This window comes from Uloborus diversus, chromosome 3 (genome assembly GCF_026930045.1).
Source record: "Uloborus diversus isolate 005 chromosome 3, Udiv.v.3.1, whole genome shotgun sequence".
NCBI lineage: Eukaryota > Metazoa > Arthropoda > Arachnida > Araneae > Uloboridae > Uloborus > Uloborus diversus.
The window spans coordinates 207,348,960-207,369,235 of NC_072733.1; the positions used below are offsets into that span (position 1 = coordinate 207,348,960).

General features: G+C 31.9%; 1 protein-coding gene across 1 annotated transcript; it reads right to left on the reverse strand.

The window, feature by feature from the left end:
• Positions 1-3,028: 3,028 nt before the first annotated feature.
• On the reverse strand, positions 3,029-18,918 carry LOC129219308 (ATP synthase subunit s, mitochondrial-like). The gene is made up of 4 exons (XM_054853657.1): positions 18,723-18,918; positions 15,442-15,653; positions 7,204-7,366; positions 3,029-3,190 (listed from the first exon to the last, which is right to left on the reverse strand). Exons 1-4 carry the CDS (start codon positions 18,776-18,778, stop codon positions 3,082-3,084), a joined length of 540 nt encoding a protein of 179 aa, XP_054709632.1. The 5' UTR covers positions 18,779-18,918; the 3' UTR covers positions 3,029-3,081.
• Between the last annotated feature and the right edge of the window lie 1,358 nt (positions 18,919-20,276).

Genomic DNA, 20,276 nt, shown 5'->3' on the forward strand with positions numbered 1-20,276 from the left:
ATTTGAAGAGACAAGGAAAGGTGTAGGCTCTGTTCTGAAGAAGTTTCCTCGGAAACCAAAACTCAACCGAGTTGGTAGCTTCTACAGTCTACAATGATAAACTTAAGAGGACATCCTATCTTCAAATAAACATAATGGAAAGCGTTTCTGCTGAAAATTTCATGATTAGAGCTCATACAGTGAAACTTCTCTGGAGCAACCACTCTCTGTTCCTGAAAAAAGTGGTCGCTCTTGGAGGTCATTTTCGAACATGCAAATATAGCACCATAGTTGTTACCTTCTTCCTGCAGTGTATTAACCAAGAACATTATCATAAGAATGTATTTAAATAAAGAAACTTTTCCAATTTTAAATGTAAAATATACTTTTTACATGATTTTTCTATTTAAAAACTAATAGCTTTAAAATTCGCCTGCTTCAGATTCTTTGTTTTCCCTAAAACAACTTTAGTTTCTAGTTTAGTTTTCTGCTGCAAAAATAAATTAATGTATCCTTATTATTAGTGCAAGATAAGATTATCTATTTCTGTTCGAGTTTGTTGTGCTGACAGTTTTTTTTACTGCTAATTTTCTTTGATTTCCTTTCTGATTTTCCTTTCTTGTGTAAGTTCAAGACTTCTGCATGTTTCTCGAGCGTGAGATTGCTCGGTTTTTCGAAATTCTGACTGCGACGTATGGTATGGTGATGAAAAGCAGAATGCAAATTCACTGAAACCAACTCTTGAGGTTTCAAAGGCACTAAAAATAGATTTTGTCCACTCTGATGAAGTAGGAATGCTCCCTTCTAACCCCCCTCTCCTGTAAGCAATCAAGAAATTCCAAGAAACGACCTTTTAACAAAGTTCTATTCTTATCAACCTCCCTCAATGAAAGGTGCACACTTGACTTGCCTTGAAATTTGCATGTGCCATCTTAGCTTCCCTAGGGTCCAAAAAACAACGCTCCCTTTTTGTGATTAAGGAGGTTCCAAGCAGAGAGAGCAAGAAAGGAACACGTTTGGACCCACTGGAGAATAGATTTTAATCCCTTATTCTGGTTTCTTCCCACCTTTGTTAATAGGAGAAAACTGGTCTGTGTCCATATGAACTTTATTTTCTATTGGTTTTCTTCTGTTGTCTCTCTCTTTTTGAGTTTTCTCTAACAAAATTTCTGGTATTTTTGAATGCTGAGGTTTACGATTTGCCGGTCGTTGTGAGAGGTTTCAATGGTCTTTCCCAGAGGTATTTTAACAGTCATATATTGGGGGGGGGGGAATTCGGTGCCTCAGAAAAGTGGTTGTTAATGGAGGTGGTCCCTCATAGAAGTTTCACTGTATACCTAAAAAGTATATTAAAAGTTATTTTTTAAAGATCAATATACAGTAGAACTTTGATTGATCGAGCTTCGATTAACCGAGGTTTCTGTAAACAGAGCGGATAAGGAATTCTATTTTTCAAAGAAAATAACGTAAATTTTATGAAATGATGAATTTTCTATTTGAATATAAAAATATTTTCTGGAAATTTGTGATATTTTTTAAATGCATCTTTTACTATCTAACTTGGCATTGTACAAGATTCAATTGATTTTTAAAATCTTACAAGTTATTTTCCTCTATTTTAGTTTTTTAACTTTAAAATATTACTTTGCTATTCTGACCAGATTTTCTACAACATTTCTATTAACCGAGATTTTCGACATCCGAGGCGCTAGCGGTCCCAATTTGCTCGGATAATCAAGGTTCTACTGTATATTGAAAAATGTCATACTTGTTACGACCATAACTGCTTTTGTTACAACTGTAACTGCAATAAAAAATTCAATTTATCATAAAAAATGTTTATAATTTTTTTTTTTTGATAATATAAGACCTGCTTCATTGAGAAATTATTTTAGAAATCCAGAAGATCAAAAGTACAATAGAATCACAGAAAAGTTGCATTGTTTAATGACATTAAAAAAAAACCATGTCTTTTTTTGTCACTGCCGTAACCACATTTTCTAGATTTTCTACAACTTCCACTAATAAACTTAAACTAATATTAGGTGATAATTATGTTGGATGTGAACTTTATCATTCCTTGTTTTCATCAAAACTTAAACAGTATTTTTGAATAAAATATGATCAACTGAAGTTGTGTGAACTTCATGACTGTAACCATGGATCGGCCTTACTGCAAGAGTACTCATAGCACATAACGGTTTTGTTACCATCAAATATAACATTCTTTTAGAACAGGAATGGCATCGTGATAACATAACTGTTGGAAATAAGGTAAAATTCCTTTTCCTGTGCCTCCTGTCCTCCATGTAAATATTTTCTAGAAATTAAGTTTGGTTTTGCATCTACGTTAGTACGCTAAAACTGTTTTTTCACTTCTAAATTGAAGAAGACATTTCAATTTGCATGCATCTGAGCAAGCACAGTAGTGATTCAAGTTATAAAACTTCGAGATTAAGTGACTATTCTTTCCTTCGATCTTTTTCAGTACTACTCACGGTTGCACATAAGTGTGTTTTGTAATGAAATGCAAGGAATGGCATGTTTTTTTCATTTCTTTAAATTGAAATAGTATTTTATGATTTTAGTTTAAATAAATTTTTATCAATGTTGTATTGACAAGTTTTTTTTATGATTAATCAAGTAATCGAGTTCAGTTCATATTTCACATGTCTGCCGACTCTGCCATGAAATTTTCTAGCAATAACTTTTTTGCGCTTCAAATATAATGTACAAGTGAGATTTAACACTGTCATTTAAACAATAACAATTTCTGTACCTAAGTTTAATGTTCTTGTGTGCCAACTATAACACCAAATTCAAGCTCACTTAAATCATGATAACCTGCCATTGTGGCAGAGGTACCCAATCTCAAAACCTTACCAGACCACTTGTTTGATATAGGTACTGCCGATTGAATCACAATCACCTGACTGGTCCCATACCTTGTATATATAAATATTGTAAATAAGTAAGAGCAAAACGGTAATCCATAAGAAGGAAATATAAATTTTTACAAATGCAAAAATATCTTTACTTTACAGAAAAACATACATTTATTAATTTTATGACTAATACACAAAAATAATAGGATTAAAATGATTATGGAAAACTGGTCTTACAGAATGGAAGATTTTCTCTGAGAAAATCAATGCAGTTTTCTTTGTTCACAACTTCAGGAAGGTCTTGTAAGTGTAGATATTTTAGTTTCCTGTGTAAAAAAGAAATTATTTTACAAATTAAAAAAAAAATATCACACAAATTATCAATTTACTATGGTGGAAAAAAAAAACTGCAACACTTGCAAAAATGTACATTTTTAAAACAATTTCTGGAGAAATAAGAGAACAATCATTCAGAAACTTTTACACATAATAGGTATGCTTCTGCTGACACATTTCAATTAAGAATAAATTGCCCATGCATTAGGGGACTGGTACTAAATTAAAGAATAGTTACTTCATACAATAGTTTTATAGATTTTAGTGAAAGTATCGCTTATATTGATGAAGATATAAGCATTTCTTTCAAAAATATCAATTTTGTTCAAATGTTTTTGAACTCATAATATGCAGTTTTACATCAACCATTTATAAAAAGTGATAGCATACAAGTGAATCATTATACTAAAATTTGAAATGAAATGTTGAAAATTTGATGAAATAAATCATGATCATTTAAAGCTGATAAATAACGAGTTTCATATTAAGTACCGTATTTTCCTGTGTATTATCCGTGGTGTATAATCCGCAGGTCCTAAAATCGGTCTGAATAAAAAAAATCTTAGTATAATCCATGGATAATACAATATAAAAAAAGAGAAGTTTTGATTCTCTCTCAAAAATTAACAACTGTAAAAAACTTAATAGTAGCTAAAATCGAATTAAAAAAAGTAATTGTTGGAATAAAAAATAAGGTAGGACTATTTAGAGTAGCATAGTTTAAAAAAAACTCAAATTTTCAAAATAAATACAGGATGCAAAAGGATCATGGAAATTGCTATGTGACACATATGAGCAAATCTTAGGTTAAAATTGGATGTACGGTGAAAGTGTTTAAGTTTAACTAATTACTCATTATTTTTATTGTTGAATGACAGTCTGCTCTCACATCCCTCAATTTCAACATTTTTGCTGATTTTTGAAGAGAAAGGTCTCACTGGGGGGAGGTTCATCTTCAGTGTGTTCTTGGCTTTCCTAAAATGATTTATGCTGTAAATGTTATGCTTGTAAAATTAGTTTCCAGTGGAATGTAAAAATCACATTAGCAATGTAATTGTTATCCCACCTACCTATTTTTCTCCATTGAGAAGAGGCAGTAAATGAATCAGAACACTATGCAGTGCAAGCTGTAGTAAAATTCACTTGGCCTTTCCCTTTATGTTGCATAAAAATTGTAACTTTTTGTAATACATTTATGCCTTTTAAAATAAAATATGAATCTCTGATTAATCCGTGTGTCATAATTTTTGCCTTCAGTTATTATTTTTACCCAATAAAAATGTTAACCAATTGCTAGGTGTGCAAATGTGTTTTTACTTTTCCTTGGAACAATTTATGAAACAAAAATTGTTCTAGTGTTTTACTTTTTCCAAAAAAGGAAATACAGTGGGTGCTGCTTAATGTGATCATGGTTAATTTTATCATTCACTTATTTTTATCAGAATCACAAAGTCATGGAACAGTTGTATATTGACATGTGTTAAAGAAGTCGGATATTGTAATTAGTCCCTTCGTTAATTGTTATCACTTTAATAAACTTTCAATTTTTACCTTTTTTTGTTCCTCAACCAAAAGAAATACAGAGGCAAACCCTAACAAGTAGCTTCCTTGAAAACATGTTCACTTCTTATAAGTAAATTAAAAGAATTTTTCTCCATGCTCAGTACACTAAAAACTTAACTCTAAATGGTCAAAATTTTAGCAATGGAGAAAAAGTGCAATGATTTAACTGTCAAGGAAAAATTGACACTTTAAAACACTCTGACAAATTATCTGTGATTACTCAAATAAATACTGCAGAACAACTAAACATTTTTCATCCATTACTTTGTAAGTTACTAAAAAATCTTGACAAAATTGAAAACAGAGTGATGCCAAATGAAAATTTAAACAACATGCGAAACTGTACCGGAAAGGATGGTGAAGCTGAAAGTGCTTTGAAACTGGTTTACGAATGTTAGGGAAAAGGATGCACATGTAAACGGTCTGTTAATGCTGCAAAAAGCAAATCTTGGTTTTAAAATGGGCAAAAAAGACTTGGTGGCATCGGACGGATGGAAAAAAGAGCTATTCCCTTCTGCTAATTTATAATTTAAAACTGCGTTTAGTTGATTCATTGTAATTTTCAGTTGAAAAAAATAAATGCTTCTTAACTGAGAAAAATCCATCATTTTGTGTGTCCATATTCCAGGGTTCATACTCAATTTGGATGAAAAATTTCCATGACTTTTCCAAGTCTTTTTCATGACTTTATAAATCTTTTCATGATCTTGTTATATGAAGAAATAGTACTATTTAATGTCAAATTTGCCAATTTTTGGAAATGGGCATTAGAAAATTTTTTACAAGAGTGCCATTACCCTCACTTACTCGTGATTGAAAATTTATCAGTGCACACACTGCAGAAACTGATAAATTATTCTTATTAGTCTTTATCATATAAATTCAAGTAAAGTAAAAATATAGCGAATGCTGTTTTACTATATGCTGTAAAAATATAGTGACTTATGTCTAAAATGTCTAATAAATGTTTAATAAATAGGGCAGAATAGTAATGAATAGGATAAAAATTAAATGAGTCATTACTAAGTTTCCAATAATAAATTTATTTCATAAAAACATTGCCCTTTGGTGTCAATAGTGCATCTAATCACCCATGTAACTTTACAGTATATTCGTTCTTTAAAGTAAAGCCATGTTTTTCAGTAAATTCATTTCTCTTCTAATTTTCATTTTTCTAAACTAAATATTTAAGCTGGCCACAAGGATCAGTTTTGCGAACTCTATGTTGGGCACCACTTTTTAGAATTCCGTTGTTTCTATGTTCTATTGCCTGACTAAAGTTTTCATTTTCTAAAGCCTTCAACATGTTAAGATAAACTGATAAATTTCATAATGATTTCTTTACAAGTAGTAGAAATAAACTCGGGTGCAATTGAATTGAGGGGGCGTAGCAAAACCAAGAACGTGCAACTCCACTACTACAGAATATAAAATATGAGAAGTGTCAAAAATAATGGTGAATTCAAAATTAGTGATGCCCCGGTAGAAACATCACATTGCAAAAAATGCGAGCGGATGCTACAGAATCAGATGAATTTGATTCCAAACACTGATTTGTTTTTGGGATTGTTCAATTTATGCAATATTACTAAATCACTCAACATTTCTAGAGCTCTTTTTGCTATTGTTACTTTCTTACTTGCCAAGAAATATTTCCATGACTTTAAATAAATTTTCATGACTTTTAATGAAAATATTAATTTTCCATGACTTTCCAGGATTTCCATGACCCGTACGAACCCTGATATTCTTTTCAGTTATTGTAATCAGTCGTTCAGGAAAAGTAAAAATACATTTGTAATCAAACTATTTGTCCTAAAGTGATAACATTAAGCGGCGCCAATTGTACTATCAAATTTTAATGGCTTGTGGAAAGTGTACCCTTCAAACAATGCCTACCTATGGCGTGGTATTAAATACCGCTTCAAAAGAAATCATATGGTTTAAATTCCAAAAACGTTTTGCTACTGATTATTATTCTGCTACCAGTTTGCTAAGGTGAATTATACTGTGATAGCACCTTGGTTTCTCAGTAATAACCTTGAGCTTGTCAATATGAAAGTTAAAATCCAGATTAGAATGTCTAATTGAATTTTAAAGTACAATAAATTAATGCACTATAGGATTTCACATTGATGCATTTAATTCCTGCATTATATTTAAATTTCAATAAGAGTTAATAGTTTTTTAAAGTCATGGCATCATGTTTACAGTTTGTGCTTTATATATATGTGTGATTATGATAATAGTGGTTTATTGAAACTTTAAAATTATAATTTGGCTCATGTCAAGTTAAAGGGTTGGAAAGTATTGGTATAGACTGGTGAAAAGCATTAGACTTCTTAATAGAAATATAAATAAATAAATAAAATGGTTTTTAACCATAGTTACAATTTCAAATTATTTGCACAGTTTTGGTTTTTCTGATAAAACTACTTACTTAAGTTCTGCAATTTTTAAAATTCCTTCATCAGTGACATTGCCACAGCTAATAATTTTCAAATTATTTAGTGAATCTTTTAACACTGAGAGCCTGGCGATGGATCGGTCATCAAAATAAATACATTTGCACAATGTAAAGCTTTTTACATACATTAGTCCATCTGGAAGAAAAGTAACAAATTAGATATCACAGCAAACCTTTCAAAAAATAACATTTGTTATTGAATAAAATCAAATTCAGCTAGAAAATAGGTTAGAAATAAAAGTTTGATATGTACCAAGTTTTTTTCCTTTTTTTTTCTAAATGTTACTTAACACATAAAGGAGAGCTAAAATAAATACTGCCTTATATAACGCTTGATTCCACTAACATGAGACCTGTTTGCAATTCCACTATACTTGAGCTCAGTGCCAATGCCATTATTTTTGCTCATGAGCATGAGAACCCCCCCCCCCACAAAAAAATTTAGTTTTTAAATAAAATAAAATAATAAAATTAAATATAGAGCTATATTTGTTAATTTTCTGAGCCCCTTCGCTTTCTGATGCAAGAAATTCTAGCCCCCCCCCCCCCCCTCCGATATGTAGCTAATATACGGTGCACCCTGCGTTCCCTGAAAGATCTATATTTTTGAACATTAGTCCTAGATGCATACTTCCAATTAAAAGGTCAAAGCAAAGGAAAAAAAAAACATACAAAATTAAAATTTTTATACAGTCCCTAGGTCTTCCTAATTATATTTATGGAACCTATATCCATTGAAAAATAATACCAACACAAAATTTTGAAACATTTGCTAGGACCATGTAGAATATAAAGTTGCAACATATCACCATATATGAAGCCTGACATGTTGTCGAAGAAAAAAAAATTGTCAACAGCAAAAGCTCTTACAGTTTGAAAAAATGCACTGTATCAGGGGTCGGAGTGGTGATTTTAAAAATTTTAGAACACAATTTGATAGATTTTTAGGACAACAAATATCAAGTTTTTTTTTATTTAAATGTAATTTATAAGCTTGATTTTTGTAGTGGATGATAAAATATTTCAAATTTATTTTCAAAATTATTTTCGATATAATGTAATTTTAAATGTATAAAAGTAACACAAAAGGAAACAAACTAATTTTGTTGCAAACAGAACTCGGCAGAAGCTTTGCAAAGGTTTTAATTTTTTTCTAGCTTCAAAAGCAAAATGATATATTTTTCTGAAATTTAATATTTAGAAAGAACATTGCAAATGCGTTTATTAGGCAAACTATATATTAATGATTTACTAAACATAATTAAACCATTAAAATTTTGAAAAAAAAAAAACAGAGGGGCTTATATCTCTGGAAAATAAAGTACTTTTTGAAAAAATGTTCAAAAAAATATTTTTAAAAAATGAAGCAGCAAAATGACATAACCATAGCAACAAAACAAAATTTAAATTTTAGTTGCAAAATGAATTTCATTCATCTTTGATTTTTAATTTTATTCCCAAGCTCAATCTCTTAGAATCGTTTGCTTTGCTTGAGGTGAGCCTTGGATTCTAATGCTTGTAGAACTTTCAAACAAATTTCATCTCATGCAGAAAATTCCAAGCTTTTGAATGATATAAAATTTAAAAATGAGCATGAAATATTTCTTTTCCATATTAGCAAATGAAAATGTAGCTTTAAATTGAAATAGAGATAACAAAATCAAATTTTCGAAAAAAAAATTCAAGGTACCCCAAGCTTCAAACTAATCTTATGCCAGATTTTATGAAATCTTTCAGACAGCCTGACGTGTGTAACATACAGACATACATCCAAACTTTCTGCTATATTATTCACAGAGAAAACCACTGTTGAGAGTCTACTCATAGAGGGTCGTCGGCACTTGGAACTGCTTACCGGAAGAGCCAGTAATGAGCAAGGGGGTGGATAGCTTTAAGAGGGCCATTGATCCTCATTAAGGACTAATAAACTGACTAGGACCAGCCTAGCTGGGTCCAGAGCCTGTTGCTGGTCGTCACATTTGTATTTGGAGAGAGAAGCAAGAGAGGAATGACAGCAGTGATGCTCTTCTGTTTGCACATCTTCAGTGTACAAACGGAAAATAAGGTTACTTATGCATGTGGCTACATTATTTATTTATTTTTTGATAATTGACTCAAGTTTAAATTTTGCAACAGATAATACACAAAGGACTTGAGAAGATACACCTCATTGAATATTGGACAGAAAATCAATTTTTTTTCTATTTGAATTGTTTCTATACGCTTGTAGTTTCCAACTGCAATGTAGTGGACTAGGAGACTATATAAAAAATTAGCTTTCATATTTTTTCACAACCTTTTTTTTTTGCTTCAAGCTTTTAATATCTTAACTCAGCACCTTATTTTGACCATTTTTACACTTGGAAGGTATGCATCTGGGTCTAACGGTTGCAAAAATAGAGGTCTTGCAGATTAAAATGAGAGACACTGCTTAAGTAAGGGTTGTCACTCAAGGCTGGCGGAAAAATTCCCCGTGTTTTAGCTGCATGAATATGCTGCGTTAGAAACGAGTGAACAATAAAATTTGAAAAAGGACATGAATATCCTGATAGTTTCATCACAGAAAGGAAAAAAAAATCAAAATTGAAAACAACTGAAAATAAAGAATTTACTTCAACTGAAATAATAGCATGGTGATTGATTTGATTTTTTTTTTTTTTTTAACATTTTAAAGATTTCTCTTTACCATTCATTATTTAAACTTGAGCAAAAAATTCTAGATGCATGTCAAATAAAACAATTTTTGCTTTCATGATAGATATTTTCATACTTATTTAAAGTTTTTGTTTTATTTTATTATGATTTTTTTTATTTATTTATTTATTATTATTATTATTATTATTATTATTGTCATTCTGGTAGTTTATATGTTTTGGCATTGATTTTTGCAACTTTAATTAATTTTTTTTAAAAAATTCCCTGCACTTTCAAGGTTTTTAAGAAAATTCCCTGTATTTTTCTAGTTTTTTTTAAATTCCCTGTATTTTCCATCTTTCTTCTGGTTTTGCTGTGGCATGGCAACCTTGATAGTATTGGGCAGTTCTCAAAAGGTGGGAGCAAACACAGACCTCAACTTTGAAGCTTCAACACCAAACAACTTTCATTTTAATTAACTCAAAAATTTTTGAGTTATATTAGGAGATTGAATAGAGAAAAGAATTGACATAAATTATGGGGAAAAATGCTCTTCAAATACCCTTAAAGAATATTTGCTTTGCTAAATGGCACAATTTCGGACATTTAAAATGTTAACTGAGCAAATGTACCATCAAAATTTTTTTTTTTTTTTTTTAAATTATATCTATACATAAAAAAAAATAAGGGTATGACTCTCAAACTGAATAATTTTTTGATAATATTTTCCACAAATTAAAAAAGTAAACACATCATTTATTTTGTAAACGATTTTAGAAAAAAGGAAGTTGGAAGTTTGATGTATGTCCAAAAGTTATGATCTGGACAATGCTATTATTTGAGAACAAAATATATGATTTATATGTTTTAAAGGTCTTTTTCAGTCCTCAAAATTAATTTTTAAATTATTTTAAAGTGTTTTTATATGTTTCGATGCAGTATCTTTGAAGCAAAATCATTTTTCTTAAACATACATGTGAGATGTCCAAATTGCTTTACGATCAAGACGCTGATAATACTGTCCATTTATTCATTATTATAAATGATCTTCTGTCCTGTAACCTTAATAAAAAAGGCTATTATAATGTTAATTTCTTTAATCCATTGGTATTTTGCACAATTAATACGTTATGAATCGAACATTACATAGCTAACAGTAGAAACACAAGTTTTGATCATAACGAACGCATTTAAGTAAACAAAACGACGGCAGCTCATAACTCTGTAATATTTCGAACATGATTATCTGTTTTTTTTTCCTGATATTTTGGGTAAAATGTTTTCAAATTACAACACCAAATCGATATCTAAACAGTAATTATTTAATAAATAACTCTTCAATGTTCTAATATTTAGATATTTTTCTCTTTGCACAAATATCGCCAAGCAAACCCTGATTGGCAACAGCGTACAATAAGCAAAAGTTACCAGCGGGGAACTCCTGTTTTCGCCAATAGTGTCCGTTTTGGCGACTTTATCACTTGTGCTGGCAAAATGGCGTCAAACAAATCCAAATGGATGGGGTTTTTTTTGGATTCTACGAAACCATAATAAAATTTTATTATTTAAAGACCAGTATATAAAGTCATTCAGTACCAGTATATAAAGTCAGTACTTCATAAATCCTCTATTTTTCATTGCAGAATTTAAAAATAGATAAAATTTTCATCGGAAAAGTTCAAAAACTGAAACTTACATTATGATGTCCAAAATATGTTACCTACTGGACAACTATGACCAAAATCTGTTACTTACAGACCAATCATTAAATATACTACAGTAGAAGACCGTTATAACGCCGACCTATATAATGCAATTCTCTATAAAACGCACAACTTTTCAGAAGTAAACAATATGTTTTGAAGTTTTAAAAAATCCCTCTGTTTCGCTTTGCAAGCATAAAAATTGTTCAGCAAATTAAATTTTGAAACAGTTTTTCATCTTTCCATCTTAATTCAAAGTTAGCTTTTAAAGGAAAATTAGTACTTACAGTAAATAGAAAATACCAGATGGCTCTGAAAATGCAGCTGCTATGCAAACCATGAAGCTAGCAGAAGTGCAAGATAATGCACTTTCTTTTGATTGTGAAACATATTTATTTGTGAATAACTAATTGTAATATTGTGCTTTAATACTCATTGCAGATAAAACTCATTCTGAAGTGCTAATATATCGATATATTCTGAATATTAGTTTAAAAATTTATGAAATGATATATATAACGCAAAAACCTGTATAAAGCAAAAGCTCTGGTCCCAAGGTGTGCGTTATAACAGTCTTCTACTGTATTTATTAATTTTTATACCTGCTGCCTTTTTATGTTTGTATATGATGTTCTAGGTGTACATACTATGCAATGAAAACAAAATTGATATCGAATTTCAAAATTTTAAAAGTTGCTCAGAATTAACTTTTTTGTTCCCACCTTTTGAGAACTACCCTATTGTAGCATTAAAGCACTGTATGTTTCTTTTGGCATAGCTTGTGGTTTTGTTCTCAGTGGCACAGAAAACTATTGGGCTACAGGAAGAAACTATAAGTTATATAACAAGTTACATCAATGAATGTAAAAATTTCTCTTAGGAAAGAAATTGAATACTTATTAGTTTCGGAATTGGTGTACTGGGAGCACAATATTTATGCACTCTGCTGCTTAATGTTTGACTTATAAAACTTTTCTGAAAGAAAAAAGGTGCAGGAACTGAGCTTCCATCAGATCTTATGCAAATTAAGCCCTGTTGTTAATGATAGCATACAAAACTGGGAAGAGAACTTCTTGACATCTGCAGGGTGTCCATTATTAAACAAAACTATTTTAAAGTTGTCTAGCAGCAAAACTATTGCACAGAAATCAACAAAAATTTTTCGTATAACAGAATGATTGTTCGAGCGAATAAAGAAAAAGTTCAAAGCTTTGCAGTAGGAGTACGCTTTTAATGAAATATATTACTTCCCAAGCATGAAAGCTTAATCCATTTGACTTTTAGCTTTGGTGGCATTTCAAACATTGTGATAATCCTAGAATTTTACCTGATCTTGAATATAGCATATTACGAGAGGTTTGTGGCATTTTAAAGAGCACACTGCGGTAAACTGTAGAATGTGTTACCTCACAATAGCAGAAGGTCAACAAAAATTATAGCCCACGTGTTGAATATGTTTAAATGCAAGATTGGTTTTAAAAGCATTGTAAATGTGCAAATTATAAAATTGCACCATCTGCTGGTGAAATGTGAACTATTTTTTTATTTGTTCATACAAATTTCCATCCCTTCATCATGTTCAGCACAAAATTTCGTTAACTTCTGAGCAATAGTTTTGCCACTGGACAAATTAATAGTAGGGACCTTTAGTTATGCACACTCCATAAATTCACATGGCATCAGTTTTTAGTTTTTCTGCAGTATTTACCTCAGTTCTTGCTCTTTCATCAGAAAAAAAAAAAACTTTTCTTATTCTTAAATTTAGAAAGTCAATGTATATGATTAATGCTCCTGAAATTAAATTCGCTCCAGCAAAATTGTAGTCCTACCATTCTTTAAGCTTTCAAGATTTTTCTAGAGATCATTTAGAAGGCTAAATTTTGTGTTTGAGTAATGTTTATACATCAAGTTCGATCCATGTGTGTGGAAAATTATGTTGCTTTCACCAGTTGCCAAAAAGCTGACATAACCATGCTCTCAAAAGAAGCAATTTTTAAAAAAATGATTTTGATTCACTGACAGCTTTGTCAGTTAATTCTGATGCAAATTCTTCACTCAAGTGTTTTGAAAAATTCACTGCAATGAGATACATGGAATAGGCACCAATACGGGAACTCCAGGACATTAGGGCTTTATTCATAATATGGTATCTCTTCAAAAAGAATTGTCCTTATTGAAGAGCACCCCCAAGTAATACTACACAGAACCAAAGAATGTCATGATTTAAGGACACATTTCTGCAGCATTGAATCAAATTCGTTTTATACCTGAGCTCCATGAGGTGAGAGCAAATGAATTTTCTTTTACGACTTGACTTTTTATTCTTGAATTTTTCATATTCACTCTAATGCACAACACCTGTCATTTGCCTGTTCAATGTATTAAGATAAATTTTTCTTTGCATTATTTTTACTAATAATAAAGCTGAAAGTCTCTCTGTCCGGAGGATGTCTGGATCTCTGTGACGCGCATAGCGCCTAGACCGTTCGGCCAATTTTTATGAAATTTGGCACAAAGTTAGTTTGTAGCATGGGGGTGTGCACCTCGAAGCGATTTTTTGAAAATTCGATGTGGTTCTTCTTCTATTCCAATTTTAAGAACAAAACTATCATAAGATGGACAAGTAAATTACGAAATTATCATAACGCAGAACCGTAACATGGGCACAAGCCAATTGGGGAGATACGAAATTATCATAACGTGGAACCGTAACATGGGTACAAGCCAATTGGCAAGAAAATTCACCATACACTATTTGTAAATATACAGGCGAACCAAAAGACCTTTTAATTTTTCTATTACGGGCAAAGCCGTGCGGGTACCACTAGTTATTTTAATAAAATTACTCTTATTATTGGAAAATCAGGTTTACAGCCCAATGGGCTCCTTTAAACTCAGGTCCCTGGTATTTTGCATCCAGTATCTCCCTATTAAGAACAGCTCTGCACTGCAGGTGGAATGAACTGGATCACAGATTGTATGTTTTTTGTGTAATGAAGCCTCAGACATTAAACATATCTAAACAAAACTGAAATATTAAGAAGAGTAATAAAGAAATATTTTATAAATTCTTCCAATTAATATTTTGCACATTTCATTTCTACCAATAAATACCAAAGAATAAAAGTAAAATTAACAGCATTTAAAAAAGCACAAATTTGCAAGATATTGTAGATATGTGTTTAGGGGTTGCAAGGAACTTCTTTTCAATGCATAAAGACAGCAGATTTGTGCAAAAACAATAGGATTACAGATGTAAAATGCTTTTGTTAGATGTACTTACATACATAAGCTCACATCTTTTTGCATTGAAAAAATAGATGGGATTTCTTGCAACCCCAAAACATGTCTAAAATTTTTGCAAATTTGTAGCTTTAAATATTCTTGATTTAAACTTTATAGTTTCACACAAATGTATTTATCAAGGCTAGAAAAGTCTTTAAAATTTTACATGTCCTGCCAGGCATGTTTGTCAAAAAAAAAAAAGTGCCCAAATAAAATTTTACATGCCCAGTTTTTTTTATTGTACTATAACAATAAAAATATTTGAATTGTCATATAGCATTAATCAAAAAAAAAAAAATAATAATAATAATTAATAGCTTTACATCTAAATCAAAAACCATTTAAATGTAACATTAAAAAAAGTTCAAGGTCATTGAGATTACCAATACTTAATTTTAAAAAATATAATAATTACATGCCCAGCTGGACATATAAAGGTAAAAGATTCATGCCTGATCAGAATTTTTACATGCATTTCAGGCAATATAATTTTTGAGCCATGGTATTTATTAATTTCTTATTTCTAACACTAAAGACCGACAAAAAATAAATAAAATAAAATAAGAAAAAGAACCAAGGAATCACTTACTTAGATATTCAAAGCCATAATGCATAATACAAGAATTGGTTGCATCAATTTCTTCAATATACATCTTATTTCCTTCATATTTTTCAGTCAAGGTATTGTAATCTGATATCCATTCACTATTGCTTTTCCACTTAACAGATGCACCACATCTCAGCAACCATTCAGCAGCTGCACGATCCGGTCCAACTTCTTTAATTCTGTGAAAATCCACTCTAAAATAAAAACATCAATAGTTAAAATGTGTTGTTATCATACTTTTTCTTCCTATTTATTCATGTAGTACATAAATAGCTACATTTGCAGTAAGAATTACATCGTTGTAAGCAGTGGTTGGAAGTAGCGACACTACTGTAGTAGCTACATTTCTTAGTAGTTTGTAGTGTAGCACACTACTTTAAAAAAAAGGAATGTATATACTCACGTATAAGCCGAGAAATTTATTACAAAAAATGATGTTTAAAGTTAGGGGGTCAACTTATACACAGAGCAGAATTTCTGAAAATTTTCCCAGATTTTTTTCTTAGAAAAAAAATACACTTGAAAACGTTAACATTTTCCTGTTTTTCGTCCATCTCTTTAAGCAGATGCTAAAGAAGTAAATACTTAAACATTCTGCTATGATTTTACATGGTCTGACTCAAATAGAGAATAAATAATTACAGTAAACGGCCGACTACTCCAAAAGTGCAGAGATTGCCGTATTCGCGAATTATTGCTTATTTTTTAAAAAATAATATATTATGGCTACAGCATAAAATTTTATCGATATAAAATCAAAATAAGAGCAACCAGTAAAAAATAACGTAACAGCGAAATCAAACCATCTACAAACATCGAGATTGCAAAAGTGAACTCTTTTGGTGCAAAAGAATAAAAACCGGACATCATTTAACATAATAATGTTCATTGATCTTCATTTTCCTCCTTTTTATAATGTTTAAATTCAAAATTAATGGCAAAACGCTCCTGTTTTTTCCAAAAGTAGGGACTTGATTTATACGCGGGTTTTCAATGTTTTCCCGATTTTTCTCCTAAAAGTAGGGGGAATGACTTATACGCGAGTATATACGGTAATGAGTAGTTCGATACAAAAAAAGTAGTTTGTAGTGTAGCCCACAACTTTAACTCTGATAGTTTTGAATATCTTATCACGCCTTACCGAGCATGTTTCAAAAACATTTTAAACTTATTTTTCTGATGTTGAATGTTTGTTGTCAAACAGTCCAAGGCGCAGGGCGAGAGCTAGGCACTGATAAAAAGAAGGTAGGGCACTTGATTTACAAGGCAAGTTACTCAAAAAAAAAAAAAAATCATGAGAAAGAATTTCACGCACCTTACCCATAATCCAGGACCATCAGAGGTTCAAAAAAAAAGTAGAGTAGCGAGTAGTTCAATACAAAAAAAGTAGTTTCTAGCAATCTCTGAAAACTACTTCTAAATAAAGTTTCAAAAAAAAAAAAAAATGCCTTTTTAAACGAATCTGACTGTTGCAAGTCTTATGCGAGTAAAACTTGCACCAGATTGGTAAGACCCTGAAAAATACGAGCTGACCTCTTCCACATTATTTTAAGCCGTACATGCTCTCTGTTGAAGTCATTAGTTGGTTAGGCATCAAAACTTTCACATTTTCCCACATTTGCCTTGAATAGAGAATGGCTTAGAAAAAAAAGAATAAGCAATCTGCCAATTTAGTACCGCATATGTGTTTTCTGGCAGCCAAGAATGTCCCGTGGATGAAAATTTTAGATTTCAATGAGATTATTGCGCCAATATCCACCTAATATTGAAGCTACTGTGAATGTTATAGAAGAGGATGATATTGAACTGCCCGGGCCGACTATCAATAAATATTGCAGTGTTACAGAAATGCATGAAAACGGAAATTTTTCCATTTCATGCAAACTGCGCCCTTTAAGCGAAAAGCTTTCGGTATCAATGTCATCTGCATATATACATTCGAATCTCAACTTACCAGAGGGACGCATTCCGAGACTTCTCTTGTAGGTTGAAATTTCTCATTGGGGAAAAAGATATCTATAAGATTTTTTATGAACATACCCCAATTATTTCAGACATTTGAAAACACCCGTCAAACTGTTTCAGCCGATTTCTTAACTTCTCGTTATCAAATTTCAACATAGAGAACTGAAATTTTACTGTACTTAAAAAAAGCTGTGCTATTAAATAAAAATACTATTAGGATGCACAAAAACAATGGAAGAGAATTGCAAAATTAAACAGTATGGTACGTATAGTATGTATGAATAATAAAATTGAGCACTACAATAGATACAGTACTGTAGAGTTGATACAGTTAATTATATTCGATGCACCTTTTAGTTCAAGCATATCAAAAATCTTTACATTTCTAGTTGTCGGAAACTTTTTATTTTTCCTTCCATTTTCAAACTTGAGATAAACAGTGCACTATATGAAATTATTTTTTACCAAATTCATATTTAGAACGAAAAAATGCGGAGTGGCGATTTGTTGGTACATTAACAATGGGATGTTTTGAACAGTACCGGTATGGGGAACTTTCACTTTCAGTGAAGTCCATTTAAGAAACTAGTATTTAGTACAAAATAAAAAAGGTGATAATTAGCTTTGCAATTCCAGTCTAAAAATTTTTGTGTTGTGGGTGGGTTATTGTTAATATTCATTTGCATAATTGTTAATATTCATACACCACCGAAAAACATGCAATTTTCTCTCTTCCCTAATTTTAGATCTAATCCTGCTCAGTGTTTCTTTCATGGGAAAGAGGCGGGGGGGGGGGGCAAAGGCATACTTGAGGGAGCAGGGCACTAAGAGTTTGGAAGGGTGAAGGTCACATTTCAGACACTCGACTATTTATTGCAGCAACGGCCAATAGTGAAAAAAATACCACCATAGGTCAGCGATCGGATTTTCTAGCCACTAGATACGCTTTGGTTATTTCATCAACAACATCAGCTGCTCCCTTAGTCCGATTATAGAGTGTTATGATTTCTATTTTTTTCAACTTCGCTGTACATGAATCTATTGCATTGTCATTATACATTATTGAGAGTAACAGAACACTGCGATTTTTGGAGTAAACGTCTCGCTTTTATCCGGCGGGGGGGGGGGGGGAATGAAAGAAAGAAACAGATACTGCTGCTGTCAAGTTGAGCAGGAACCTCCTACGCATTTTGTAATTACGTAAAACATTTACACATGAAAAACGAAAAATTGTATTATATCCACAATGGAGAAAATCTAGTAATGGTCAAGAAGTCAAAAACAAGAATCATTCATACTTGTTGAATACTGTATTCAACCATTTCCGAAAATATGTCAGAGAACCTCTGTGCATGCTCGAAGTTTGTTGTTGTTTTCAAGTTAGCTACGAACCCCTACACAGCAACCGATTTTCAAACATTTTACTGGAAGATTTAATTTCGGACCCTTATTCTTCGTTCAAACTTTTTCAGAGCTAATAATAAATGACTCTGAACACTCTATCAGGAAAACACAGCTCTCTAAATAGACAGAAAATTCTGAAGAAGCTGATGAACGAACTATGAAAAAAAGAAGAGGCTAACGAGTAACAACCTCTACCGATCGTGCAATCGTGCGTGCATGCCTAATGTAATGTAACGGAGTTGGATAATAATGTGAACGTTGAAAAATATAATGCCCTCTCTCTCTCTCTCTCCAAGGGCGCCCATATGCAAAATTTTATGGTGGGGGGGGGGGCCTAAAATTTTCTCCATGGTTTAACAGAATATTTTCCCCATGGAAATCGATTTCAGTTCAAATTAGAGATATTCAAATTTGACATTTTTAATAATTTATTCATGAATGTATTCAGTAAATTACCGCCCATTAGCCAGGGCTAAAGCAGAAATACATGAAATACCCCGCCAGCTCAGTCATTTCCAGCCGAGGACTGCAGGCCTGTTTGTTTGGCCCTCTTGGCTTCCTTAAAAGGTTTTCCATCTCCAGCTAAGTCACTTTCCTATGCCGGGCTGATGAGTGCTAATAAGCACAAGACTGCAGATCTCGACTGGAAAGGACTGAGTTGGCGGAGTATTTCATGTATTTCTGCTTTAGCCCTGGCTAATGGGCGGTAATTTACTGAATATACCATGCCTTGCCTTCAATCTTCGAGTTGAACCGAACCATTGCTTCAGTCACTCGTCTGGTCTGTGCTAATTTTATATTAGCTACCAGTTTGTTTGGCGCACTTGGCTTCCTTAATAGGTTTTCCATCTCCAGCTCAGTCACTTTCCTATGCCTGGCAGATGAGTGCTAATAAGCACGAAATTGCAGTCCTCGGCTGGAAATGACTGAGCTGGCTGGGTATTTCATGTTATTCATTAATGGCTGGAAAAGAAATTTTTATACATTTTTGCAAAGAAAAAAGCATTAAAAGCAAGGAAGGTCTCGTTTCTAAGGAGAGGGGGGGGGGGGGCTTGAGCTCCCACCTGCCCCCTATAAGGGCGCCCTTGTCTCTCTCTCTCTCTCTTTCGATATCCTGCTTCAAACAATTTTAAAATGTTTTTTTTTTTTAAGTTTCATAGCCATTATGTTTTATTAAAGGAGAAGGGAGCGTTATATTAACATCCATTCACCGCTAACATTCTCCTCAGGGGCTAGAGAGGTGAAAATTTCAAACACATTAACATTTGTACCAAGAAAGGAAACTCATTGTTAAAAATCGTTAAAACGATATTTTTTCAGGGTGTTTCTTTTTTTTTTTTCTTCAATTTTTTCACTTCTTTTTCAGTGTAAAACCGGGTAGTTTCTTTTTAAGGATGCACCACTCTCATTGTTTATCACAGTGATAAAGGGCGGCGCTTTCCTAGAAA

Coding starts and splice junctions, on each gene's coding strand:
- LOC129219308 (XM_054853657.1), bottom strand. CDS start 18,778: ATGCACAGAGGTTCTCTGACATATTTTCGGAAATGGTTGAATACAGTA. Junction 15,654..18,722: donor TTGAATACAGTATTCAACAA/GTATGAATGATT, acceptor TTTTTATTTTAG/AGTGGATTTTCACAGAATTA. Junction 3,191..7,203: donor TTAAAAATTGCAGAACTTAA/GTAAGTAGTTTT, acceptor TTTTTTACACAG/GAAACTAAAATATCTACACT.